Source organism: Taudactylus pleione, unplaced genomic scaffold (genome assembly GCF_031769625.1).
Source record: "Taudactylus pleione unplaced genomic scaffold, aTauple2 ptg000089l, whole genome shotgun sequence".
NCBI classification, from domain to species: Eukaryota; Metazoa; Chordata; class Amphibia; order Anura; family Myobatrachidae; genus Taudactylus; species Taudactylus pleione.
The window spans coordinates 3,663,258-3,690,861 of NW_028284491.1; the positions used below are offsets into that span (position 1 = coordinate 3,663,258).

The 27,604-nt window shown below is 43.5% G+C and overlaps 1 protein-coding gene across 3 annotated transcripts in view; it reads right to left on the minus strand.

Annotated features, from left to right (window-relative positions):
• The window catches only part of LOC148527297 (uncharacterized), a 141,293-nt gene that overhangs the window by 103,235 nt on the left and 10,454 nt on the right, over window positions 1–27,604 (minus strand). For 2 of the 3 annotated variants that reach the window (XM_088469107.1, XM_088469109.1), the window contains exons 3-5: window positions 22,838–22,971; window positions 18,147–18,190; window positions 13,425–13,475 (exon numbers count right to left, since the gene is read on the minus strand). In XM_088469107.1, the coding sequence (XP_088325233.1) occupies window positions 13,425–13,475; window positions 18,147–18,190; window positions 22,838–22,971 (229 nt within the window). The remainder of the gene's footprint in view (window positions 1–13,424; window positions 13,476–18,146; window positions 18,191–22,837; window positions 22,972–27,604) is intronic. The other variant, XM_088469108.1, reaches the window with a different exon arrangement.

The window sequence follows — 27,604 nt, forward strand, 5'->3', positions numbered from 1 at the left end:
AGAGAAGGTACCACAGTACACAAAAAAATGATACAGTACATATAAATTGTATCATATTCAGAATGCCTAAATCCCAGTAAAGACCAATGCCCAAATTATTTTCATACAGAAGGCATATCTCTAAGCAGAAGGTCTGCACCCTCACCAACAGTTACAAATTCCTGCCATTTAAACCATAACCTCAATGGCGAAACAGCAGATGTGGAGTATACAACATCTACAGTTTCCATCAAAAATGCGAATTGTACCTTATGCATAATTTTGTGAATAGAAGGAAGAGTAGATGATTTCCATAATTGTGCTATTGCTGTCTTGGCTGAAAAAAGAACATGACCCACTACATAATAGTCAGTTTTGGGCATATCTACAGGATAAACGTGAAGTAGCGCCAAAGAGGGGGATGGCTGGATATTAGCTTTCAATACCTTGGAAATCAAATCAAATAAATCTTTCCAGAAAGCCTGAATATGAGAGCAGCTCCAAAAAATATGAAATATGTCTCCAACACTCATATTGCATCTCCAACAGTATTTTGATTGCGTTGGCCATATTACGTGTAATTTGGCTGGAGTGAAATATAGCCTATGGAGAATTTTATACTGTAATTCTAAATGATTATAAAATTTGGACAATTTGTGGGCAGTAGTGGAAATAGATTCCCATTGCTTGGGAGTATAGGCCTCCTGAAGATCAGACTCCCATTGCTCTTGAGACTTAGACTTAACTGGAGGGCAGGCCTCAAGACACATGGAGTACCAAAAGCCGATAGTACCTTTAGAATTACCTCTTTTTAATTTAGCCAAGATATCAGCCGAAGATAAATCCAAGGAGCCACCTACTCTTACTAAATTAACCACCCAATGCTGAATGCGAAGATAGGAGAAAAACTCTCCAGGAGGCAGTTGAAATTGAGATTGGATTTGAGAAAACGGGATTAGAGAAGAAGAACTCGAAATGTCAGCGATGGTTTCAATCCCACAAGAATGCCAAATCGCCACCGGTAGATCCGGGATCAAGCGAGCTATAGCGGTTAAAGATAAGGATTTAGCCGGCAGTTTGATACATTTAGATTGAAGTATTATGTCGTCCCAGCTTTTAAGAGAGTCGATTATGGCCCTAGGGGTATTATTCGATAAAGGACGTATTTGTTTGGGTGTCCAAATTAAATCCACTAGGGGGTACTCTTTAATTAATACCCTTTCTAAGTCAACCCAAGGTTTAGTGTTAGGGGGAAGAAACCAGTCACTAATTTGTGAAACTAAACACGCTGACTGATATAACTCTAGGTCTGGGATTTGTAACCCCCCCTGGATTTTAGGTTTAGTCAAACGCTGGTAAGCTATCCGTGGTGTTTTACCTTTCCATATATAAGACACAATTAGTTTGCGAGTCTTAATGAGGAAGTGTTTTGGGACCGAAAAGGGAATGGTGCGAAATAAATACATTAACTTTGGCAAAATCATCATTTTAAATGCCGCAAGACGACCCAGCCAGGAAACCTCGAAACCCAACCAATTATTTAACAATTCGGCTATGTGTTTTATTGTTGGGTTAAAATTTCTCTTAGCGAAGTTGTCCAGTCTGTTCGGAATGTTAATACCAAGATAGAGAAGATAATCCGTTTTCCAATTGTACCTATATTGAGCTTGTAGACGCGACAAAACCAGATCAGGTATGTTAAAAGGTAGGGCCTCAGTCTTGGTAGTGTTAAGTTTGTATAGTGAAGCTGTACTAAATTTGTCTAGTATTCCATGGAGGGTTGGTAACGAAGCCACAGGGTTAGTTACAAACAAAAGAATATCGTCTGCGAACAAACATAATTTATGTGAAGTTGAACCGACCGTCACTCCAGGAAATAAAGGGGAATTTCTAATTGCTGAAGCTAGTGGTTCAATGGCTAAAACGTACATAAGTGGGGATAAAGGACATCCCTGTCTTGTACCGTTTCTAATATTAAATGGGGATGAAAGAAAGCCATTACTGAACACTCTAGCTGTAGGATTACTGTAGAGAGCCTTGATAGACTGCAAAATAGCACCCTGAAAGCCAAAATGGCTTAGTGATTCGTAGAGGAACAGCCAATGAAGGCGATCAAACGCCTTCTCGGCATCAAGGGTGAGAAGAATGAACTCCTGACATCGGCTCAGCATCAGCTCTGCCAAATCGAAGACCCTACGAGTGTTATCTGATGCTTGTCTGCCGCCGACGAAGCCCACCTGGTCCAGATGAATCAAGAGGGGAATAAAAGGGGCCATCCGACTAGCAACCATCTTGGCATAAATTTTGATGTCTGAATTGAGTAGGGCTATTGGGCGAAAATTCGGACAGGAGGAAGGAGGTTTACCTGGTTTAGGTAAGGTGATAATTTGAGCTTCCAACATCTCTGCTGGAAAGCTACCCTTACTGGAAACAAAATTAAATAGAGAAGTAAGTATGGGAGAAATCGAATTCGCAAAATGTTTATAGAAAGAATTGGTAAACCCATCCGGACCAGGGGACTTCCCCACAGGCAATGCTTTAACAACACTCAAAGTTTCTTGTTCAGTCCAAGGGGCGTTTAAAACTGCCAAAGCATCCTCTCCTAACTGAGGAAAAGTAATGTCTCGTAAAAAGGCAGAAATACTCAGCAAAGGCGTTTGCAATCTCAGCAGGGTTAAGTAGTTTCTTATTATTGGGTGTAATTAAATATTCAATCCTATTTCTGGCCTGACGTTTGCGCAATTTACGAGCTAGGAACTTGCCTGCCTTATTCCCTGAATTATAGAACTTTAGCTGAAGTTTAATTAGAGACGATTTCATGCGAGCCAAAAATAATTTCTGAAGTTGATTACGGATAGAAACTAGTTCTCTCTTAAGAATGCGAGAAGGACTGGCTCTATTCAAAGATTCAACCTGAGCTAAGCGTAATTCCAACTCAGATTGATTGAGTAAATATTGTCTCTTAAGTCGAGAACTTGTTTGAATGGCTACTCCTCTAAGGACAGCTTTGAGGGCGCACCAGTGTGTTGTGCTAGAAGTGTCTTGTGGGTCATTGGTTGCCAAATAGGATTCCAGGGCATCAGCTAACGGTTTAACACCTTCGGGGGTAGATAATAAGTGATCTGGTAAACGCCATGGTCTAGGGGGCAATCTTGTATTATGGCTATCCCAAGTCCACGTTACCGCAGCATGGTCAGACCAAACTATAGGTTTGATACTGGATTGGCGTGTATGTTGGAGTAAATGTTTGTCTAAAAGAATGAAATCAATACGTGAATAAGTATTATGTACATGTGGAAAAAACGTGTAGTCTTTCACATTAGGCGAATGAACTCGCCACATATCGTAGAAATCAAATTCTGCCAAGAGCTTCTGTAGCAGAGCAGATGTATCGGCAACGCCACTGTTCACTCCGGGAGAATTAGCTGACGATTTATCTATTCGACTATCAGGGACTAAATTAAAATCACCCATTATAATCGTATGACCGCGTCTAATCTGGTGTACCTCCTCAAACACTCGTCTGAGAAACGGGGTTTGAAGAGTATTAGGGGAGTAGAGAGAAACTAACCTCTTTACCATCCAGCTGACCTACTAATATCAGATACCGTCCGTTCTTATCCTCTACCTTTTTTTCTAAAGTGAAAGTTACTGAATTATGGAACAGCACAGCTACACCATTCCTTTTGAGAGGACCGTTCGCATAATATGCAACATTATATCTCGCATCTCTCAAAATCGGTGGGGCCAAAGATGAAAAATGAGTCTCTTGTAGTGCTACAACTTTAGCTCTATGTCTATGGAAGGTGGACAAAGCTAGCCTGCGTTTGTTAGGGGAGTTCAGATCATGTACATTTAAAGAAAAAAATTGAACCATAATCTATAATCCATAAATAGGAGACATTAGTTTGACATAAATACCCAAGGTTCTAGCGGAGGTGGAGTAATGTGGCCTATGGTACCCAAAATACAAATTAAACCAGAAAAAAAACATAAAAGACACATAAAAAAGGAACACATAGGGGAAACTGAGATAACCCAAAAAATTAGGGTTAAAATGTTTGCCGTATAGGGAAAAAAACGGCAAAACCAAAAACATGGAGGAACGTGGCCTGAGACAAAAGCCACCAAGCAGTATATTGGTAACAAAATACAAAGACAAGTGGACAACATAGGTATGGGAAAATAGCAAAAATGATACACTCAACAAGGCAAGGTGCGTAAAAACTATTCAAGTCTATCTAGAAGTCTGAAACGCACATTAGCTAATTCCAAGACCAAACTGACATAAACTCATCCACTTTGCGAACAATATAAACGTGGAGTCGCTAAACCCACAAAACATCAAGTATAATAGTAATACTATGAGCGTTTTCGAAATCTGAATTACACAAGGAAACAAAATCAATATGCATTAAACGTACTTATTTAACTATAGACGTACTAGGAAGGGGCCTCAAGTTAAGACTTTTTGCAATAGTAAGAAGAAGGAAAACTCTTAAGGGTTCCCTCCCCTAATTTCTTATTGGTAAATAAGGCCCTTGAACTGTCAGGAGTACCAATATACAAATTGTTGCCATTCAATTTGGTGCAATCAGACAAGAAAACACATGGTAAAACAAACATAACAAATAACTATCTCATGTAAAATATGTAATCTAGTACCTCTGATCCTATCGAGAAAACAAAACTGACAAGAATAAAACATAATTATCACAGTAGCTGTATATATGTAGTATTCTCACGTAGCTTTAGACCAGTCTTGAGTTACTTGAACGCTGGGTCCAGAAGCTCGAGTAGACACTGGGATGTCCCATTCCGCCAGAAGCTTAATTCCAGCTTCCACAGTAGAGATTACGTATGAGGAAGCCTCGTAGCTAACCAGAAGCTTTACGGGGAACCCCCAATGATAAGTAATGTCATTATCTCTTAGAGCTGAAGTGATGGGCTGGAAAGAGCGCCTTTTGGACAGAGTAGCAGCAGACAGATCAGGAAAGATTTGAAGACCCCCCAGGGTGTGCGTGCCTTCAGCTTGACGTGCAGCACGCAAAATTTGCTCTTTGAAATGAAAGAAATGGACACGCATTAAAGTGTCTCGTGGGAAATTTCCAGATCCTGATCTCGGTTTGGGAAGACGGTGAACCCAATCAATTAACAAGTCTTGTTGAGAAGCCGTGGGCACCAATTTAAGAAACAACTTTGAAACGTAATCTGGTAACTCTGCGTTAGATACAGAATCTGGGATACCGCGGATCTTCAGATTGTTTCTTCGAGAGCGGTCTTCCATATCCGCCATTTTATCTCTCATAGATGAAACCTCTGATTGGAGTTCTGCATGGGCTGAGAGAAGATCGATATGAGATGAGACCAATTCCTGCATCTTCACCTCTAGATGGTCTGTACGATCTCCCAACCCCAGAATATCAGCTCGGACAGATTGTATAGAGGTATCCACACCCTTTAACACGTCTGACCGAAACGCCGCAATAACCTGGAACATTGCCTGTGTGGTAAGTGGTGCATTAACATCCAGGTCTAGTACCAGGTCAGCTGGTGAAATCGAATCACGTGAAGTGGACAGAGATGACACTCCAGGTGTTGGGGAAGGCATCTGGCCAACTTTAGATATAGGGGCAGTAGGAAATCGGATTGGTGCTGGAAGTTTTTGTTGCCTTGTTTTCTTTGACGGCATAGTTGGAGGAATGCGTAGAAATCCCAATTTGAAATGAACCAGAGGGATGTTTTGGGGAAAGCGACTCAGGAAATTACTGCATGGGTAGGTAAGGCATTACCCGGGGAGAGGCAACATTGTTTAGATAGGTATCTTCACATCGTCGACACAGTTGACTCTGGTAAGTATCTATAAGAATATTATCCGCTTGCAAGGAAGTTATAACACACAGGAACTGGGCTCCGTCTTCTGCTGAACGGTACCTATATAGAAGGTGACCAAGCAGGTGAGGGGGGTCCCCTATGAGGCCACCAGACTCCAGGAAAACAAACTGGCTGGGTTGTTGTTACAGCCACTATCCGGGGCAGGCAAAGGGCATGTCAGGCTAGGAGACAAAGGGGCACAGGGACTCACTGATCCAGCCGCCCCGGCACCAAAGAAGGGATGGGCTGTGATATCTATAGTGGAGCAGGCCGTTAAGGGTGCGGTATCCGTTCCAGCCACTCAGCCACGGCAGTGGGACTCAGGCGCTAGACCGGCCGCCCGTGAATGGCTCCCCAGCGGGGACCGTCTGTTTCTCCAAGGTACCCCCTCAGTGCAGGAGCTGTTACATCAGCATGCGGTTGTGGCAGTAGGAGGAAAAGATCCCCGCCGCAGCAGCTGTCGCGTCCACAGGCACCACCAGTTAGCCGCGTACGCCAGCAGGAACACAGGGTTTCCAGGGGGCCGAGGTGTTAGCGGAGACTGCGGGGCTAATGAAAGGGCTCACCCTGGAGCTCCGCGGTGCAGTGATAGTCCCAGCGGTCAGTCCCGGCAGACAGCAGCCCCAAATCCAGGTCGCGGCTTCTGGCGCTGTTTAGGCCTCCAAGCTCCCGACGTCAGAGAAGAGTCACCACCGACTCCAAATCCGCCACACAAGGGTACGTGAGTACTAATAGTAGGCGACCTAGGGGTCCCGGTATCGCTGAGCCCCTCTCTTAAGGTGAAAGGGGCAGATAGAAGGGCTTTTCTGCATGAGCTCTCTCAAGACACCGCCATCCCGCTCTGCAGCCAGGCCACGCCCCAGCCAGTCCTGGTTTTAAAAATAGGGGGAAAAAATTGCATAGGGTTCCTCCTATTTTTAAAACCAGCACTGGGTTCAAATTCAGCCGGGTGTAATGCCACAGCCAAGGGACCCTTTCACCGGGTCTCCACGGCCAAAGCATTATCACCCCAAGCCGGGGATCTTAGGGGAGATGGGGACCCCCCCAAGAAAGGGGTCCCTCCTCCCCCGAGCACCCCAAGCTTAAGCTGAACCCCGGGGCTCTTCCCCGCACCCCTGGGCAGTGGGTGCAGGGGTAATAGTGTTGAAAATAGAATTAAACTATTGTTTTTTAGAGTGGAACTTCAAGTGCCAACGTGTCTGCCCGAACCCCTGCAGTAAAAAAAAAAAAAAAAAGTTAAAAAGGCACAAAAACGGTGGAGGCGTGGTCACAGCGGCAATACTATAGGAAGCTGGGATCCTGCGCTCTCCTGCTGATTCTCCTGTTTAACCCTCCTGTGACCCCTATGTCAGCATAACTGCCCTGCTGCCTGTCGCTTACCCTTCCAGAAACCCACTGGCCTGACTGGAGCTGTGTGGGAAGCATGGAACATGGCTACTGAGAGCTTCTCCTGTGTGGCCCTGGACTGCCTGACTCTCGATCACGTGACGCCGCCGTAGCTGCACTCGGGCGTCTCCTCTCCTGTCGGCTCCTGTCCTACACAGCCTGTTTGTAACCTGCGGTGGCCACTTTACTGGACGCTCTGGTCTGCCTCTTCCACCCTACTCCGTGCCTTCTGCCTGGCTGAGGGAGGCTATTGTCGGGTCTCTGGTCACGTGACGCCAGAGCTCTACCTGCCGCCATCACTGCTCCTTCCTCCTTTATGTACAAGACTGGCAGGACTGGCAGCCCTACAGCAGCAGGACATATCTTTACTTTGCACAGCTACAAAGTACTAGAGGGATCTCTGCCTGTTACTGCTCCTGTCCTGTTACAAATCTATATATTACAATTTGTCTACTGCATTTATCTCTCCACATTTTACTAATATTAATATGGGGAAGTCAGGGCAAGCTGCTGCTAAGTTGGAACGTTATGCCCGTTCCTCCACTTCTGTACCCCCAGCGTGTGGTGACCCCCAGGGTGCATCGAAGTCTGTTACCCAACCTCCTCCAGCTGCGTCTGGGTCAGATTCACTACCAGAAGTTATGCTGCAACAAGTGCTGGAAGCAGTTACCTCACGTGAGACCAAATTGTCAGATAAAATTGAGAAGGTTCAATCTGATATATCTTTTCTTCATCAAGATCTCCAACGGGTCCGCGAAAGAGTCGGGGAGACAGAAACACATCTATCTATTCTGGAGAATTTCCAGACGCCGTTACAGGCTCAAGTAACCTTCCTAACCTCTCAAATGTCTGCAATGCAGCACAAAATTTGCGATATGGAGGGCAGAATGCGCCGCAACAATGTGCGGTTCGTTGGTTTTCCGGAAAGAGAAGAGGGGTCTACACCGGAAACATTTGTTGGGGGATACATATGGCAGAGATTCATTTACTAATCAATTTGCTGTGAGAGAGCGCATCAGATCCCTACGCGTCCTTTGCCACCTTGCGCTCCACCGCGCACATTAATAGCCAAATTTCTTCATTACCAGGACCGTGACACTGTACTTCGATTGGCCCAAGTTAAAGGCGCACTGGAATGCAACGGGGTTAAAATCTCTGTATTTCCTGATTTCGCAATGGATGTCCAAAAAGACAGCACTAAATTCCTCCTCATAAAAGCGTTGTCTCCGGGACTTAAATCTTCAGCACGCTATGATTTTTCCATCTAAGTTGCGGGTGGTAGCGGATGGTGAGTCAAAGTTCTTCTCCACACCACGGGAGGCTGCGGCGTGGCTGGATCGGAGGTCTCCTGGGAACAGGCAGATGGCACCAGAATGACTGCATATTGATTCTTTTTTGCTGATTATATTTGTTTATGGCCTGAAGTTGCTAGTGTCATTACGACATTAAATAGGCTTCTTTTTGTTCCCATATTTATATTTTTATAATAGTATTTTTTCTGTGATACGGGTTGAATAATGTTTTGTGTCCCGCTCCCCTTACTGAGTATATTTATCTTTCTGGTAAGGTTTTTTATTTGTTGTTTATGCTGATATTCCGGTCAAAATATGGCCAGAGAGTTCCGTTGCATTGGTGGTTATTTTTATTCCAGTGCCTTTTACATCTATAAGGATAGGGTAGTTGTATCCTGAGGGTTTTAGTTTAGTTTAGTTTTGGGTCTAAGTATGCCCAAGGTCGGGAGGGTATACAGGATGGGGGGTGGCTCTGGGTGGGTTGTCCAGTTTTCTTTCTTTTTCTTACAAATGTTTTTTTTTTTTTTTTTATGCCAAACTATTTCTAAGGTAAACTCAGCTCTGCTTTATAGTTCAATGTATTACAATGGTGAAACTTTTAACATGGAATGTCCAGGGGGTTAATGATCGTTTAAAGCGCTCTTTGGGCCTGATTCAGAGCGGACGCTCTAACAGAGCGCTCGCTCTGAATCAGGGCCAGCCTTCTGGTTTTTTAGAGCGGCCTCCTGGCCGCTCGCATAGCTGTGGGTGACCACCCACAGTTATAACGAGCGGCCAGGAAGATGGTCCTCCCCGGGGGTCTTTGGTTTAGGTGGTGGGGAAGGGGGGGGGGTTAGGTTTAGGTACTTAGTGGGGGGATTAGGGTTAGGCACTGGGGGGAAGGTTAGGGTTAGGGTTGGGGGGGGAAGTTAGGTTAGTAAATACTTACCTGGGGACAATCGGGATTTTCACCCATGTCGGGCAGCCGCTGCCAGGACTTGCGTCCAACGGTAATTCATACCGATTCCTGTAGTCCTAGAGGTCTCTGTTTCTGGAAATTACACCTCTCTTGGCTTCTTCAAATGGGTGCTGGTTCAGAGCTGGAAGTTATGTGGGATGGCTATTTCACTGATAATGTGGGATCTGCCTCTGTAGCTATTGTATGGGACACTTTCAAGGCCTAGTTACGTGGGTCTTTGATCAAAAGGGTAGCAGAAATAAAAGCATTCTACAGGGAGAAGGAACGTGTTTTAGAGATGGCCTGTAAAAATCTTGAGTTGGATTACTTGGGTGACAGGTTGGAATCTTCACGTTTAAAATGGTTGACTGCACAGACGGATTGGACTGATCATTTGACAGATAGAATGAACCATAGACTGTTATTCCATTCTCATTTATATTATATGCAGGCTGACAGAACTGGTAGTTTTTTGGCACACTTGGTTCATGCTGATCGCCCTTCTTCTTTTGTCTCTGAACTTATTGGGCCTGGGGGTTCTATTATCACATCTACACAAGAGATTGCAGAGGTTTTTAGTTTATTTTATAAAACTTTATATAAAACACAGTTGTCTGAGGATGTGAATGCATTGTCATTGTATGTTGCTTCTGCTAGGCTCCCAAAATTGTCATCCGAGGCTCGGGCATATTTGGATGCTCCGTTAACCCTGGAGGAGGTAGACGCTGCGATTAGCTCCTTTCCCGGTAACAAGGCACCCGGATCTGATGGAATTTCCATAGAGATATATAAAAAACATGCTCACATCTTTGTTCCAAGGCTTTTAGATCTGTTTAATGGGCTCTATGAAGAGAATTTGTTCTCTCCCTCTATGTCCGAAGCCATAATTATTGTGCTCCCTAAACCCGGGAAGGACTCTAGATACCCTGATTCATATAGGCTAATATCTCTGATTCCCACAGATGCCAAAATTCTGGCTAAGATTCTTTCCATTAGGTTAAATACAGTTATTACTTTGATTATTCACCCAGACCAATCAGGGTTTATGCCAGGCAAGTCGACGTCGGAGAACATTAGAAGGCTGCACAATCACTTACAGACTTCCCATGACGAGGAATCCTCCTCTGTTATTGTGTCGTTAGATGCTGCAAAAGCATTTGACACCATGGAGTGGCCCTTTCTGTGGGAGATCATGCTATGCTTTGGGTTTGGGCCAGTGTTCTTGAAATGGGTAAAACTTATGTATACAAACCCTACTGGGGATGCAATCGGGAAGCCGGCTGACATTATACCGACAGCCGGCTTCCTGACTGTAATATCCCGGCGAGGGTAAAATGCCCGGCGTCTAGATGTAGGGAGGGTTAGGCTAGGGGGAGAGAGGGTTAGGCACCCCCAGGGGAACTTAGGGTTAGGCACCCCCCGGGGGTTTAGGCAGCGGGGAAGGGGGGATTAGGGTTAGGCACTTGGGGGGAGGTTAGGGTTAGGCACCCCTAAGGAGCGTTAGGGGGGTTAGGTTAGTCTATACTTACCTTACAACGATCAGGATTTCCAGCACTGTCGGGCTCACGATGACGGGATCTGTTCCAGTGTCGGGCTGCTGCTGCCCGGAATCGAACCATGCGGCCGGCAGTATTTCATACCGATTCCACCCTACTGCCAGAGTGTCAGTGAATGGGTTTATCTCCCCATCCTTCCCCCCTGTCTCGAGGTACAAGACAGGGTTGCCCCTTGTCCCCAACTCTGTTTGCATTGGCTATTGAGCCGTTAGCCTGTGTTATACGTTCTCACCCTGATATTATAGGTCTACGATTGGGTAATAGAATGGACAAAGTTTCCTTATATGCAGACAATTTATTACTCTTTTTGTCTGATTGTGTAACAGCTATGCCTGTGGTTCTTCAAGTCATAGAGCAATTTGGAATTTTTTCTGGTCTTAAGATAAACTGGGACAAATCATCTATCCTTCCTCTTAGGGGGTTTTACCCGGCTGTTCCCATTAGCACTCTCCTGCTCTGTTGGGTAAACAGATTTAAATATTTAGGTATTTGGATAACCAATTCCCCAAAGGACTACATTGCATTGAATGTCGAGCCCCTGTTTGTCTACTTAAAGGGCAAACTTCAGTCCTGGTGCCAGCTCCCTCTTACTCTTACCGTTACTGGTAGAATTAACCTAATCAAGATTCTCCTGTTTTTATTACAGATACATTGTTTAGGCGTTTGAATCTTCTTTCTTCATTGGTCTGGGTGGATCATCGTCCACATATTCAGTTGGCTGTTCTGACCCGATCTAGGTCTGGGGGAGGTTTGGCTCTTCCAAAATTAAAATTTTATTATTATGCGGCGCAGATGGCACATATACGGTTATGGCTTCAAAACAAATCCCCTGATGCCCTGCACATTTTGTTGGTTTCTCAGATTTTTCCTAATTTTACACCATTGCAGGCTTTGCTTGCAGGTAGAATTATACAGAAAGGCCCTCCCCTGCTGATGCAAGCTATTAAGATATGGAAATTGGTATCTAGTATTTTACAGTTTACGGGATTAGATCCAGACACTTCTCTATGTAGTTATCATATATTGCCTGAACTGGCTTCTTTACAGCTTGAGGTGACATGGGGTTCTAAAGGTGTAACTACACTGGGTCATCTATATGACACTTTAATTCTTAAATCCTTTGCACAGATCCAAGAAGCTCATCATCTACCTCAATCATATTTCTATAGATATTTACAGTTACGACATGCGCTCTCGTCTCAATTCTCAGATTCCTCTAATTCAAATATCCCCCTTGAAGTCATTCCTTTTATCTTTAGGTCCCCGGCAGGCTCTTTTCTACTCCTATATATTGTCTTCTTACTATAAGGATAGTTTACCGCATCTTAAATCAAAGTGGGAGGGAGATATTGGCCCCATAAGTGATACGGACTGGGATAATGCTCTAGAAGCTCCTCGTATTGCCTTCTGTAAGATTCTACTGTTTATTTTACACCGTACCTATTTAGCTCCTGTTCGTTTGCTGAGGTTTGGGGAGAGAGTATCTGACATATGCCCTAAATGTAAAATAAGTAGCGGTACTTTCTGGCATCTTTTATGGGATTGCCCGGTGGTTAGCGCTTTTTGGAATAAGTTTTATCCAATACAGGAATTTCTTCCACTTTAGCTACGCCATTGATGTGTTGTTTAGGCTCTGTGGACGATGAGGCATTGGATAGATATCTTAAGCAATACATTATTAATATGTGTACGCTAGCTAAGGTATGTGTGGCCTGGTCGTGGATGGCTCCTATAGGACCAGATTATAATGCTTGGTTGTTCTTGGTCCGTACCACTGTTCAACATGAAAAATTTGTTTATTTGTCGCAAGGCTGTGAAGAAGTATGAGCGTATCTGGAGCAATTGGCTTAAATCCAGTTATGCCCGTGCACTGCCTAATGATTGACTGGTATAGTATTACTAGGATATTGTGGTAGATAATTTTGTTGAAGGTAATATGCTGTGTGATAAGTTGATAGGAGAATTTATTAGGAACTAGTTGATTTTACCAATTTTTCAGGTGAAACTTTTGTCACCATTCTAATATTTGTACAGTGTGGTATCTTTATTTAATTTTTTTTATTATATATTAATTTTTTGAAGTTTATAGTTTTGGTATGTTGATTAATATTGTATATTTTTTGTTTATTATTTTTATTATTATTATTATTTTTTTTTAAATATAAGAAATGGATCTGGTGTTGCAGTTTGTAGCTCTAGGTTTTATATTCCAGACACTGTTATTTGATTCTGTATTTATGTATATTATTATTATTTTATATTTTTATTTCTTTGTTTATTTGTTATTGTATCTCTAGAAAATTAATAAAGATTTACTCACTTTAAAAAAAAAAAAAAAAGATACAAACACCATAGTAAGTCAAATTTTATTACATACCTACCACACTCACACATAATTACCTGCTGCTAGATGTTCGGTCCCCTTCTCCAAGTAGTAATCCAATGGGTTACCTGTAAAAAAAAAATATTCTATACTGACCTAAGTCCTTGTGCTGGTCTTCTCAAAATAACAAAATTACACCCGGACCAGTTCGTACTGTATTGATGGGACCACATACATTGCTACCCGGCTAATGACTGGAGAACCCATGTGGAAACTGTCAGTACCCAGAGCTGCCAGCCAATCAGCGGCCGCTAACTGTAGAGCAATTTTTTCCCCCCTATTTTTAAAACCAGGACTGGCTCAGCAGCACAGTGCTGGTTCCTAAAATACGGGGGTACCCTACACGTTTTTTTCCTCGTATTTTTAGGAACCAGAACTGGCTGAGACGCCCGGGGCTGGTCATTTTTTTCCACATTTAACCCTTTTTTTTACATTAAAAACACACTAGCAGCCTTCACATATCTCACCGATATGCGCAGTCTTCTTGTTCGGGAGTGTTTGGCTATGTTCAGACACTGGCAACTCGGGGGAGAAATCTCGATCGCATACACCATCAGAAAACACGATCTCAGCTAAACATGGCTCTTTGTAAATTTCAGTGTTTCAAAAGTATAAAATCACCCGAGTTTCAGCGATGCAAAACGAGTTTCTAATCAGCAAAACTCGATCTGACATGATTCTTAGTAAATTTACCCTTCTGTGTCCAAGTACATACAGTACTGTAAATATATGACAAGGTCACTAGCCGTTAATAGGGCCGCACTGATTGGTCAGAGAGAGGCTTCTCTGCCCAATCAGCGCTGCCCTATACATTCCTATGGATTGTCACTGACAAAGTGACAGTTCTCAGCGTCGGGCTAGATGTTCCTCATATTTTTATTTTGCCATGACCCTGGATAATAAATTAAATAACGAGGGGTGTAGAGGTGTCTTTATTTAATACAAAAATTGCAATATTCGGGTTGTGTGACCTGTCATTTGTTTAATATGTTTTTTACAGTTGGACTACAAGTGCCCTGGCTGGCTTGCAGGGGCCAGTAGTTCACCTGTATAAACCTTTATTATTTATTACAATAAGCATTAACTCTGTACCCACCTCCACCATGAGTGCAGAGAAGAGCCCTAGTGCTATTGGCACTTGGGCTGACTGGACCCAGGAGGGAGGCTTGCACATTTTTTTCTGCTTGCCCCACTCCCCTGGGGGAACCAGAACTGGTGTCAACTGGTAGATTCTTCTAGAATCCTAGGAAAGCAGAAGCTGCAAGGCGAGCTAAGGCGACTCCTGTTTTAGTAACTCCATGTAACCATGTGCTGAAGATGGCTTGAATATTATCTCACGTTCTTCTTTGACTGGAAGAATATCAACTCCCAAGGGTTTCACATCAGAAGGAGAGTATATTTCTTTTACTTGTCTATAACTTACGACACATCGCATTTGAGTTTTTCTATATTTTGTTATAATTTACAGTTTGTTCATGGTTATAAGGGTGTAACCAATAGACCATTTGAGTGCTGCAGTTGTCCGAAATAGTGCAGAGTTGTCTCCAGATCTATACTTAATGCTAATGAGAGGTCACTCAGGGATACTCTCCATGGGAATGAATGAGGCCATGCTGATTGGTCAGAGCGTGGGAACTGCAGCAAACTAACAAATCAGTGCAGCCCCATTCATTCCTATGGAGAGTGTCCACAAAGAGTGCTCCATTAAATATTAACAAGAAGAAAAAATTGGGAATCCCCAGCAGTTTCATAACCAGTCCTAAGCTATTTAGCCTATGCTGGTAGTGAAAAATAGGGAGGGGAAATTGCGTGTGGTCCCTCCTATTTTTCAGTACCAGCACTAAGCTAAAACAGCCAGGGATATGATACTATAGCAGCAGTGCGGGGTACCCCTGCCATAATGTAAACCCACCTTGAATCCATAGGGATTGGGAAATCACCCCCCCCCCCCCCCTTTCCAAGGACAAGCATCCCTTGGCTAAGACTACAGCTTTCCTCCGCACCCCTGATGGCCGTGGGTATGGGGTTAATAAATAATAATTTATTCTTAATATTGTTCTTTACAGAACAATGGCATGCTTGCTCCATCCAGCAAGCATGCCAGGACATAAAAGGTCATTTTAGTTTTAATTTTGATGGTTTTTTTATTTTTTTTTATTTAGGCAGCTAGTCTAAGTGCAATAATAACTATACAGCAGATGCATTTATTAGTACTGCTCTGTAGGTGAGACATGATTTAGGTGTCAAGCTCCTACGCTCCAGGTCTGACTTCTAGTAGGTAGCCCCACTATGTTATATAGTGATGTCATATTGACGAACATTTAAAATACAGAAGTTGCCAGGCCAGGAACAAAACTTCTAATTGGAAACCCAGGCTATCACTAACAGCCAGGATCTAACCATGTTATACTACTTTCAGACCAAAATCGCATGTCTGAATCGGGTCAATGTACACAATATCAAGCTGTGTCACAGCAGCTCAGACCCCTTTCTCAAGGCACGTTGGACCCAGGTTATTCCTGGGATATCCCCTTTACACTGCACCCATGTCTGCCCTGCATGTCACTCCCTTGAGACAGGTGTCTGCATCCACAGCCAACCAGCAGTTTTTATTATTGATCTGGGTTGAATAACCCAGGTCCCCTCTTTCAGACTGCAGCAGGTCGGTCCCGGGAATAACCCTGGTCACGACCAGGGTCGAGATCCCGGGACACAGAACCCGGGTTGACCCTTTCACACCAAGTCGGGACCCGGGTTACCCCAGCAATATCCCGGGTTAGAGGCTCGGTGTGAAAGGGGCATTAGTAATTGTATGGATGCCATGTTTTGCCACCGTTTATATTAGAGATGAGCGGTTCGGATTCTGTGGAATCCGAACCGCTCCGAACAAAGGGGATCCGAGTCCACCCGAACGCTGTTCGGGTGTTCCCCGCCTCACTCGGATCCCCGTTCGGGGCCGAACGGCGGCCGCCTGATATCGGATTCTCACTAGAGAATCCGACATCAGGGCTCCACTGTGATAGCGGTCTGCCCTACACAGAACAAACATACAGCTGCCAGCGGCAGCTGTGTGTTTGTTACAGCAGCCAATGAGAATCACACAGACTCTCATTGGCTGCTGCATGGAGGGAGCCGGCTGGAGCTCACTCATGAGCTCCGTCTTCCGGCTCCCTCCTCGTCGCGTGGCAGCAGAGCGGACGACGGCTGGAGCGGGGATACAGGTAAGTTGTTTTTTTTTGTGTGTATGGGGGCCTGCTAATGGAGGGGCCTACTACTGGGGGGGCATACTACAGGGGGCCTGCTACTGGGGGCCTACTACTGGGGGGGCATACTACAGGTGGCCTGCTACTGGGGGGGCATACTGCAGGGGGCCTGCTACTGGGGGAGCATACTACAGGGGGCCTGCTACTGGGGGAGCATACTACTGGGGGGGCATACTACAGGGGGCCTGCTACTGGGGGGCATACTACTGGGGGCCTGCTACTGGGGGAGCATACTACAGGGGGCCTGCTACTGGGGGGCCTACTACTGGGGGCCTGCTTATGGAGGCATACTACTGGGGGTCAGCTAATGTGGGGCATACTACTGGGGGCCTGCTTATGGGGGCATACTACTGGGGTGGGCATACTACTGGGGGCCTGCTACTGGGGGGCCTACTACTGGGGGAGCATACTACAGGGGGCCTGCTACTGGGGGAGCATACTACTGGGGGGGCATACTACAGGGGGCCTGCTACTGGGGGCATTGTGTAAGGGACACCACTGCTGGGGGCATTGTGTAAGGGACACTATTGCTGTGGGCATTGTATAAGTTGCACTACTACTGTGGGCATTGTATAAGGGGCATTACTACTGTGGGCTTTGTGTATAAGGGTCACTACTGTGGGCATTGTGTAAGAGGGTCACTACTGTGGGCATTGTGTAAAAGGGGCACTACTGTGGGCATTGTGTAAAAGGGGCACTACTATGGGCATTGTGTAAAAAGGGCACTACTGTGTGTCGTAACATAAATAAGAGACACTACTTTATGGTGTAATGTGAATAAGGGGCACTATGTGCGGTGTAATGTGAATAAGATTGTGCAATGTGACTCCTAGGGCCGTAGCCCACTTTGTAAACAAGTACTGTGATTCTGCTGGCCGTACCCCACTGGGTGGGTGCACTACTTTTCATTTCTCCCACTGCTGTGTGGCAATGTGTCATAGATGTGCTTTATACTGTGGTGTCTGTGTCGTTGTGCCGCTGCTTTGTCGCTTAGTAACCAGTCAGCTCACTGCAGCCTTTGGCCAATAATGTTGAAAACAATATTATAAGCTGTGAGGTGTTCTAAATTGACTGGAAATTAATGTTATTGAGGTTAATAATACTCTAGGAAGAAAAAAAAGACCAATTTATGTGATTTTAGCTTTTTTTGTCAATTTTTGTAAAAAAAATCCAAATCCAAATCCAAATCAAGTCACCGCAGTTTGGCAAATCCAAAGCCGGACGACGAATTAGAACCAAATACAAATCCGGCAAAAATGTTCCAGCGCACATCCCTAGTTTATATACAGCTTTCTGCCCAGTAGCACATACAGTATATAAACAGCAGACTGGCATTAATGGATTACATATGGAGACTAGGTACTGTTAAATAGGAATATCAGACATATAAACAGATATTGAAACTCTAGCAAGCAAGAATATTATTCTACATAAGATAGAAAAGTTGGTAGAATGAAATATGTACATAAAACTTACTATTTCCAACCATCGCTTGTTCTTTATGCTGTGCACACAAAGCACTGTAATAGGACACCAAACAAAGAACAAATTAATGTATTAATGTTGCTGTTTTTAGCAGTCAAAGCACACTACGGGGTCAATCCAATTAGGTGAGAATTGCGAGGTGCTGTTTTCTATTCGAATTCGCATAGCGACTTCAGTTTGCAATCTAATTAGCAACTCACACTGAACCAGTCACAGTGAATTCACTTATTTCCATTCGCACCTCCCTGAGAATGAGAGATAGAAAGGAAAATCTTTATTTTAAGGTTAAAATGTCGGTACACTTGGACTGAAGTGTTTAGTTCAGTGGTTCCCAAGCTGAGCGCCGCAGCACCCTGGGGTACCTCGGGACACTTGCAGGGGTGCCTCAGGTTGGTGGTCCAGCACCAAATCAAATTATTTATGGTCAATGTAATGTAAATATGTGGACAGACAGAAGCGTAAACCTGTCACCCTCTACATAAATGAAAATAAGGATGACAGGCAAGCACTATTTACTTCACCTTTCTACTTCACTACATTTTTTTCTGAATTTCTCAAAAATAAACTTTTGGCTTCTGGGTGCCGTGAAAACAATTCTGGTGCACTAGGGCGCCGCAATTCAAAAAGTTTGGGAACCACTGGTTTAGTATGATCAGTAAAGTGATAGGGGAGACTGTCCCAGTAGATCCATTAACTGTCCTGTTTAATTTCAACCTGGGTCAATTATCCAAAGGGGATAGGTATCTCATGGGCCATATCTTAGTAGCCACCAAGGCGGCTATCGCCCAGCTTTGGACGACCGCCTCTATATCATGTCTAGTGGCCATTTAAAATAAAATTCAAAAGCATTTTGTTTTTGAGACCGCAGACTGCAAATATTCCTCTTCGGCTTCTTCACCCCATATGATCTGGCTCCGGTGGAGTGAATACCTGGAGGAACAAGGTCGCTCTTCAATTCACAGTAATGTTATAGATCTTAGGGCCTGATTCAGCTTTGGGATTAGAGTGAGAATTAGCACTTAACTGTGTACCTGGACAAACCATATTGCAATGCAAGGGGTGTAAATACATAAACATTTTTGCATGTAGTGTCAATACTGTCTGCTTTTGCATGTAGCCCACAAATACTGCACAGCTTTATTATTGCTCTATAATTTAGATGTCAGTTTGGACACCTCCCTCCCAAATCTAAATCTCTCTGCAAATTTTAAATCTGCCCACCTGCAGTGCAGCAAGGTTTCAACAAGATGATCAGTTAAGTGCTAAATCTCACTCTATTACCAAAGCTGAATCAGGCCCTTAGTGTTCTACATTCTCCTTCTTCTGAGTCTGTATGATTTTTTTCCAGTGTGTTGTTCAAATGATTTGCGATTTTTGATTATTGTATTATTAGGTACTGTAATCTTTGGCTATTGCCTCTAATTTTGCTTTGTAATCCCCTGTCTGTCTGTTTTCCCCTATATTTTTTCTGCATCCACATAAGGTCTTACCATTTTATTAAAAGAAAACTATTGCTTAAAACTAAAAAAAAAAAAGTCGGGACACCGTGCTGAACCCATTGGGCCCCCCCTAATGATAAATTAGGCAATAGGAAGTTTCCAATTAGCTCAATTAGTCCAAAAATAACATTTATTTTTTTGGGGGGGGGGGGTGTTAAAAAAATGGCCTCAAATTACCGCAAAATCAACGTTTTCCTTATTTTAGGCACTTCAATTTTAATTACAGGTTTTTTTTTAAAAGAATGTATATATATATATATATATATATATATATACATACATACACCCAAAAATCACCTTTTTTCCTACTTTTTTTTGCATTTTTTTTTGGATTAAAGATTAAACGGAAAAAGGTTGCTTTTTGTCATTTTTAAGCATTTAAAAAAAAAAAAAACACAATCAGCCATGTGACATCATTTAAAAACCTTCAGTACTTTCTAATGCCCACAAACAGCCTTCTATATGGTCCTGATAACAAAATTATCAATTTTGGGGGGGGTCCAGGAGGGTCTTCCCACTTTTAAATGCACTTCTCTCATATCACAATTGGCAGTCATTTCGCAAACCTACGCTGCAAGTACCACAAATAGGTATTTTTAATTGGATTGGAGAATTCTCAGGTGCGTGCATTCGAGCAAAGTTGTTGAGTTTCATGACACAAACTCACTACTCACAATTTGCACCTAATTGGATTGACCTCTATGAGCTAACTGATATAGAGTATATGAACAAAGTCAGATAAATCAAGGATTAAAGGTACACACCTATACAATTATTGGCCCGATCACCCGATATGAGCTTATTGGCACGATAATTGTATAGGTGTGTATGCAGGAACGTTAGCCGATAAACAGCTTAAAATGCTCCTGCAATGGTCAGATTCAGAGGTTGCATTTCATGAGCATTTTAAAATTTAAGATGACTGACTTCCCAATCCACTGAAGAACGTACACACTGAGCTAGAAACAGCTCAAATGTGTACGGTGTACACAATGATCAAAAAATCTCTCTGTTTATCTTATCTGTTGAGTGATTGACATAGGGTGTACCCAGCTTAAGTATAACTATTTAAAGAACACATGAAAGAGAATTTGGAATATGATAGACATGTACAGGACAATTTCAGACACACACTGGTTACCTGTCTTTTTTAGTCTTAATTGTATGAAAGTGTATATTTAGGACCACATATTTGTTAGAAAACTCTATGTTTGGCATTGTCTCCCAGCAGAATGTTTACCCACCACTAGGGGTCACCAGGTCTCCTAATTTGTGAGTTGCAGTTCTGGATCCTGCCAGAGGGGCTGCTCTTCTGACTTTATTCTGCGGCCAGGTGTCAGGTGATTAATTATTCATTCATTCATTACTACATGGACAACATCTGACACCGGCCTATTTAGTCCCATGGATCCCAGCACTCATGACTGGGTCATTAATGTTTCCTGTACTGGACTTGGGTTCTTCTGATGTTCCTGTGCCTGTTTAAACCTTGCCTTTGTTCTGTGTCAGGAACTTGGACTACATGCACCTGCTGCTCGCTTCTGGTACAGTTTGTATTTAAGTTTTTGCTATTCTGCTTGCCTTAAATTAACTGTACCTGTAGTTTTGTTTTTGTAGTCTGCAGCCAGCAAGGGCTTCGCTTAAAGACCTGCATTTACGTGTGCTTATGTTAAGTAAACCTTTTTGTGCACCTGTAACAGGTTCTGATCAGTGTTTTCGTTTATACACATGGTGAGTTCATAACAATATTTATAGTAACATCTGTATGCGTATGTACCTTAAATCATCTAACTTGCATGACATAAAGTCTTTGAGTCATTTACTTTTTAAAGTATTTTTTGGGCATCCTAAAAAAAAAAAAAAAAAAAATAACAACCCAACTTTGCATCACTTATAATAGGCTATAAAACAATTTTCAAGTATTTCAATGTAATTGAGTTATGCCTAAGAACAACTTAAATATAAACTCCACACTAAAGTTGTCTTTATCCATTTATCTGGCTAATATTCTGAATATTATAAAGTGCAAATATAGGTAGAATATGCCCCTAAGTTAGTTAAATATTTCCTGCATCATTTAGATAGGTGGCACAGGGACAGAATGGTGTGAAATGATCTACTTTACATTCACATCTGTATTAGAAACTACAAGGAGTTGAGTTGCTGGGAGAGAGCGGCAGCTGGTGGGCATTCCAATTCCGTTGCATGAGTTGCAAAGTAATCACTGAAAACCTAGTTGCCTGTAATCTAATGAGATGCGACCATGCTAGGTAACTGGTTGATAAAATGGTGTAACTGCCTTGAGAGTACTGATTGGATGGACTGCTGTGCCACCAAATCACTGTTCTCCTATACCATTTTACCACACACTGGGCCTGATTCAGAGCCGCTCGTAAGAGGCCGCTCGTTCGCTCCGAGCGATGTTCGCACATCTGCGCATGGGTCGTAATGCGCATGCGCCAACCAGTCAGTGCGGTCGGAAATCAAGTGCTCACAAAATAGCGAGTGCCTGCTAATTTGAGTGACAGGATGAGGCGTTTGTGGGTGGTAACAGGGGAAGGTGCTTGAAAACGGGGAGTGGTGATCCGAACGCAGGCGTGCCAAACGGGCGTTTTAAGGGTGTGCATAATTAACAAAGCAGCGTCATCGGCCACGTCACTTGGTTGTCTTTTAGCCTGAACTGTTCGCATGATTGCGGTAGGAAAGTCCTACCACAAGCACTGCGAGCAGTTCAGACGCCTTTCGATGTACTCGATTAATCTAATAAATAGCGGAGATGACGTAAGATGCGAGCGGCCAGGGGGCGTCTTTACAAAATAGCGAGCGCATGTTTCGTTTGCTCGCTAAGACATAGAGGCGTCAAAAGACCGCAAAGAACGAGCGCTCAATTTAAATAGCCGGACCCTTTTTCTGAACGAGTGAGCGCAAATAGCGTCCGGCTCTGAATCCGGCCCTCTGTTCATTCAAAGTTCTCCAGGTTGCCAGGAGGGATTTGCAGGTGTCATGGACATGGGAAATTCACTGCTATGTTATTCGGGGATTGTCTTATTAAAAACATATCACAGATTAAAAACAACTTTAGCATGGAGTTCATCTTGAAACAGAAGTAAGCTATGTAATATCAAACTGATATGTGCTGCTGTGTATGAATAAGTAGTCAATCACAAAAGAAATGTAACTTACATATACATTTGTTTTTTACGATCTTCAATGCATTTACCATCTGCATCTTCTACGCATTCATAGTGATATGATTTATTGCATCTTCTTATATCACAGCCAACAGATGCTCCATTTTTGTCGCAATGAGAACATTTCTGCCATTTGCCATTGGGAAAAAATATTTACTGTTATTATTTATCATATAGGGAGTGAAGATCAACGAAATGTAATAAAACACACAACTCCAGGCTATAAAACAAAAAGAATACAACAATTAGGCACATTCCATCACGCAAAGGAACAGAATAGTTTGTGTAAGTCAATACCGAGGACCTCAAATTTTCACTCGATTTTCTTGAACCATGCACGTATAAAACCAACACAGAAAAGCAGTCATGGCAGAGATAGTTTAAAACTATATTTCTCTAAGGGGGAGATTTATCAAAGTTTGGAGAGAGATAAAGTACCAATCCTTAGTAGACATATCTACTCAGCTGTACTGCACAACAGATGCCCAATATATCTGCAGATATATTGAGGCATCGTGCCGTGTGTACGGACGCTCAGCCGACCGCCCATACACTTGCAGCAGATGCCACGAGAAGGGGGGTGCAAACCCCGGCCAGCGGGACCCACGGCCAGATGATGGTTGTTCAGTGTGTATGACCAACCATCATCTGCAAATATATCTGTGAGGTGTGTACCCAGCTTAACTTTCATCTTACAGGTTGTGTTTGAAAAATTACAGGAGCTGATTGGTTGGCACTTTACCTCTCCACTTTATCTCTCCAAACTTTGATACATCTCACCCTAAGTGATACAGGGACAGATATATCAAGTCTTAGGGGCCCATTGATTAATGATCGCATTTGTAATATGATCTGGTGCTATATTAGCGATCATACCGCTGAGATGTAACAAAAAGCACCCTCAGAAATAGGGGCTCCGAAAGAAGCCCATCCCTGCAATGTCCTGGGAAATGACCAAGCCAGCAGTCACTTCACTCCTGTGCAGAGACTTCTGTGCATGCTTGGTCTACAGACCACACATGTGCAGGGACCCTGATTGCTAGTGACTCTCCATAGGAATTTTTAAAGTGTAAAGCTGCGTACACACTGTACGATTTCAATTAACTATATCGTTCATCGATAAATCGTTAATTTTTATGCAGCCAATGAACGACCAATGATGCGCGATCGCCCATGGACGTTAGCGATAACGTTGGTCGGCCATGCATGCAGGCCAACCTGGACGATATTCATTATTCATAGGGGTTTGTGAGCGTTGGTGATATATTTTGAGTGTGGATGAATGATATCATTCATCCAACAGACCGGTAAAATCAAGGGAGATCGTTCAGCGATATCGTTCGCTGAACAAATCGTCCCGTGTGTACACACCATAAGCCTTTAATTTGTTTATTAAAATGTGTTTAATAGGATATAACAGTATGTACATGTAGTTCTTTCCTCCCTATAACATCCATAGTGAGATCTTATAGCTGATTTTTATAAATCTAATGTAAGCAAATTACCATAGGGCAGCGTTTTTCAACTGGTGTGCCGCAAGCGGTTGTCAGGTGTGCCACAGGGTAAGAGCCAGTGGTCAGATTAGTGTATGGCAGCGCTGCCGCTGAGCTCTTCTGGGAGGCGCGCCCAGGCCGTGACCTGTCTAGATGCGGTGGTGTGACATCATAGGTCACACCGCATTTCCACCCAGCCCTGCCAGTCACCCAGCCCACCCTCCGTCCTGCCTGTGTGCACCCCCAGCCAATGAGGGACAGGTAGGGTCAGAAAAATGTTTTTTGGGGGGAGCAATGTTCCACCTGTCCCACTCAAACAGCACCCCCATATACAGGTACCTGGAAACCATGATACTGCACTTTGCACATTTTCACCCCAAAAATTACGTAACTATTGGCCAAATTAAGCTAATTTTAAAAAAATAATTTTGCCTAGTCATTGAGGGTGTCCCAGTCGTTCTGATTCAAGTCCCGCCAATTTTACCTTTTTAAAATAGGGATTTTTCTCAACTTTTTACTTGCTCAGGAGGTGTCTAAAAAAAAAAGTGTTTAAATCCTATGGAGAATTATTCGGTGTTAACTTCGCCTGCAATTGAACTGGGCCATAACCACTTTTCATACGAAAATTGCTTATCGTCTCTACTTGAATTCCCCCCCATAAAATTATATAAATATATCTAGCCACAGGCCCGGCACTCCAGAAATCCAAACACAATGGCTCCGGTGCCCTCCAGGGTTTAAGCAGCCCAATACACACAGATCCCAAGTAGGAGGCACTGACGAGACTTTTCAGCAGTAGTTAAAACTGTCCTTTATTCCTACGTTTCGGGAACTTCAACCCGTCACACTGACTCAAATCTCCGCCCCTGGCCGCAAGGCATGCTGGGACAGTGTGGGTATATAGTTTGGCTAGTGGTGATGGTATTCACTTTACACTTGGCTGTCTAGCCACTCAGAACTGCTGCTATGTCTTGAGGGAGATCCTTAAATGGGATTGCAACGTCAACTGACCATATGCACCTTGTCGTTTTAATGGTAATTAAACCTTTCAAAATTTATGCTTCTTTACCTGAACTGGGAAAACTTATTGACTCGAGTATAAGCCTAGGGTGGGAAATGCAGCAGCTACTGGAAGTAATCCCTCCCCTGGTAGTGCCCCCAGTAGTATTACCCCCCCCTGGTAGTGTCCCCAGTAGTAATATTCCCCCTCTGGTAGTGCCCCCAGTATTAAATCCCCCCCCTGGTACTGCCCCCAGTAGTAGCCCTCCCAGTAGAGAGAGATTTAATTTAAAAAAAAAAAAAAAGCACTTACCTGAAACCCCGCTCCTGGTCCCGACGCTGCTACTGGCTCCTACGGCCGCTTTGCATTATGGGAGAGACGTCGTCATGACGACGTCTCTCCCATTACCCACTGTGGGAGCCGGAAGATGGCTCCCACAGTGGGAGCAGCAGCAGCCGATGAGAGTCTGACACTCTCATCGGCTGCTGATTACAATAAACACACAGCTGCCGTTGCCGGCGGCTGTGTGTTTGGCAGTGTGTAGTTCTGACCGAACTCCGTCTGGTCACTGCTACACAAGCGGTGCAGCTGTGTCACAGAGACAGTCTGCACCGCGGCCCGCATGGTACGCTGCTCAGCTGCGTACCATGCAGGCATGACTCGAGTATAAGCCGAGAGGGGGCTTTTTGAGCACAAAAAATGTGCTGAAAAACTCGGCTTATACTCAAGTATATACTGTGTGTGTGTGTGTATAATATATATATATAATGTGTGTGTGTGTATACATACATACATACAGGTTGAGTCTCCCATATCCAAATATTCCGAAATATGGAATATTCTGAAATACGGAATAATTTTGGCATGACTGAGATAATGAAACCTTTGATTTTTGATGGTTCAATGTACACAAACTTTGTCTAAGGCACAAATGATTAAAAATATTGTATAAAATTACCTTCAGGCTGTGTGTATAAGGTGTATATGAAACATAAATGAATTTAATTTCTGCAGACAAACTTTGCTTGAGCCACAAAATTATTGAAAATATTGTATAAAATGACCTGAAGGCTGTGTGTATAAGGTGTATATAACACATAAATGCATTCCGTGTGTATATTTGGGTCCCATTCCCAAGATATTTCATTATGGTATGCAAATATTCTAAAATACAGAATATTCCATTATCCAAAATACCCCTGGTCCCAAGCATTTTGGATATGGGAGACTCAACCTGTATATATAATACACACACAGAGAAAGAGGGCACTCAGCAGATATAAAAATAAAATCACATCTTTATTACTTAGCTTTTAAAACATAGGACAGGTCGACGTTTCAGTCCAAATCGGGAACGTCTTCAGGACACATACATAGGTCACTCCACAAGCACTGATCACTAATGTGTGAGAGCCACCTTAAATAGCACACAGTATACTGCTGAACCTTCCCCCTGACAATTAACTCATTCATGACAAAAACTGGAACTAATCCTCAAATTAGTCTATAGGAGGAATATTAATGTTTTTTCTCATAAAAAAACGATGTAATGCAAACTGCATGTGCCACCTCCAAGATGGCGTCTGGCTGCATAAATTTCAATACACACGTCATCTGTGTCTATAGTGCAAACATACTTCACGTAGTACTAATTACCAGCTGTGGGAACACCATACTAGTGTTCAAATGCAAACCGAAGCCACATAAATCTGTACACTGTGTAGAACAGTGCATCACAGGCTAGATGTGCAACCTCCAAGATGGCGCCCGGCTGTATGACACACGATATGCATGTCATGTGAACAGACACACCTCATCTGATATCAACTTGCTGGGAGGTGCCTGGAAATCATGGAGATGCTGCAGCGTCTGTTGTAAACAGACACTCTAACCACTGTCAGCCAGCATAACATATGCATACCTCCCAACATTTAAAGTTGTTAAGGAGGGACAGGTCGCGCGCCAAAATGGGTGTGTGGCTTAGCTGAAAAGGGGCGGAGCTTACATGAAAAGGGGTGGAGCCTCACGGCTTTCCCCGTTTTCGGCACTTTGGGGCGTGCCCAGCACTCTCAGACGCTGGGCAGCCCCCAGGCTCTCCCTCCACAAGAGAACAGATGCCGTGCGTCTCCCCAACTCCCCCCACCACTGTGAAAAACGGGACTGTCCCGCTGGGAACTGGACAGTTGGGAGGTATATATATGTACAACACAAGAGGCATGCGTAGAACATACATTTGTGCTTAACACCTAATATACAGGTTGCCCAG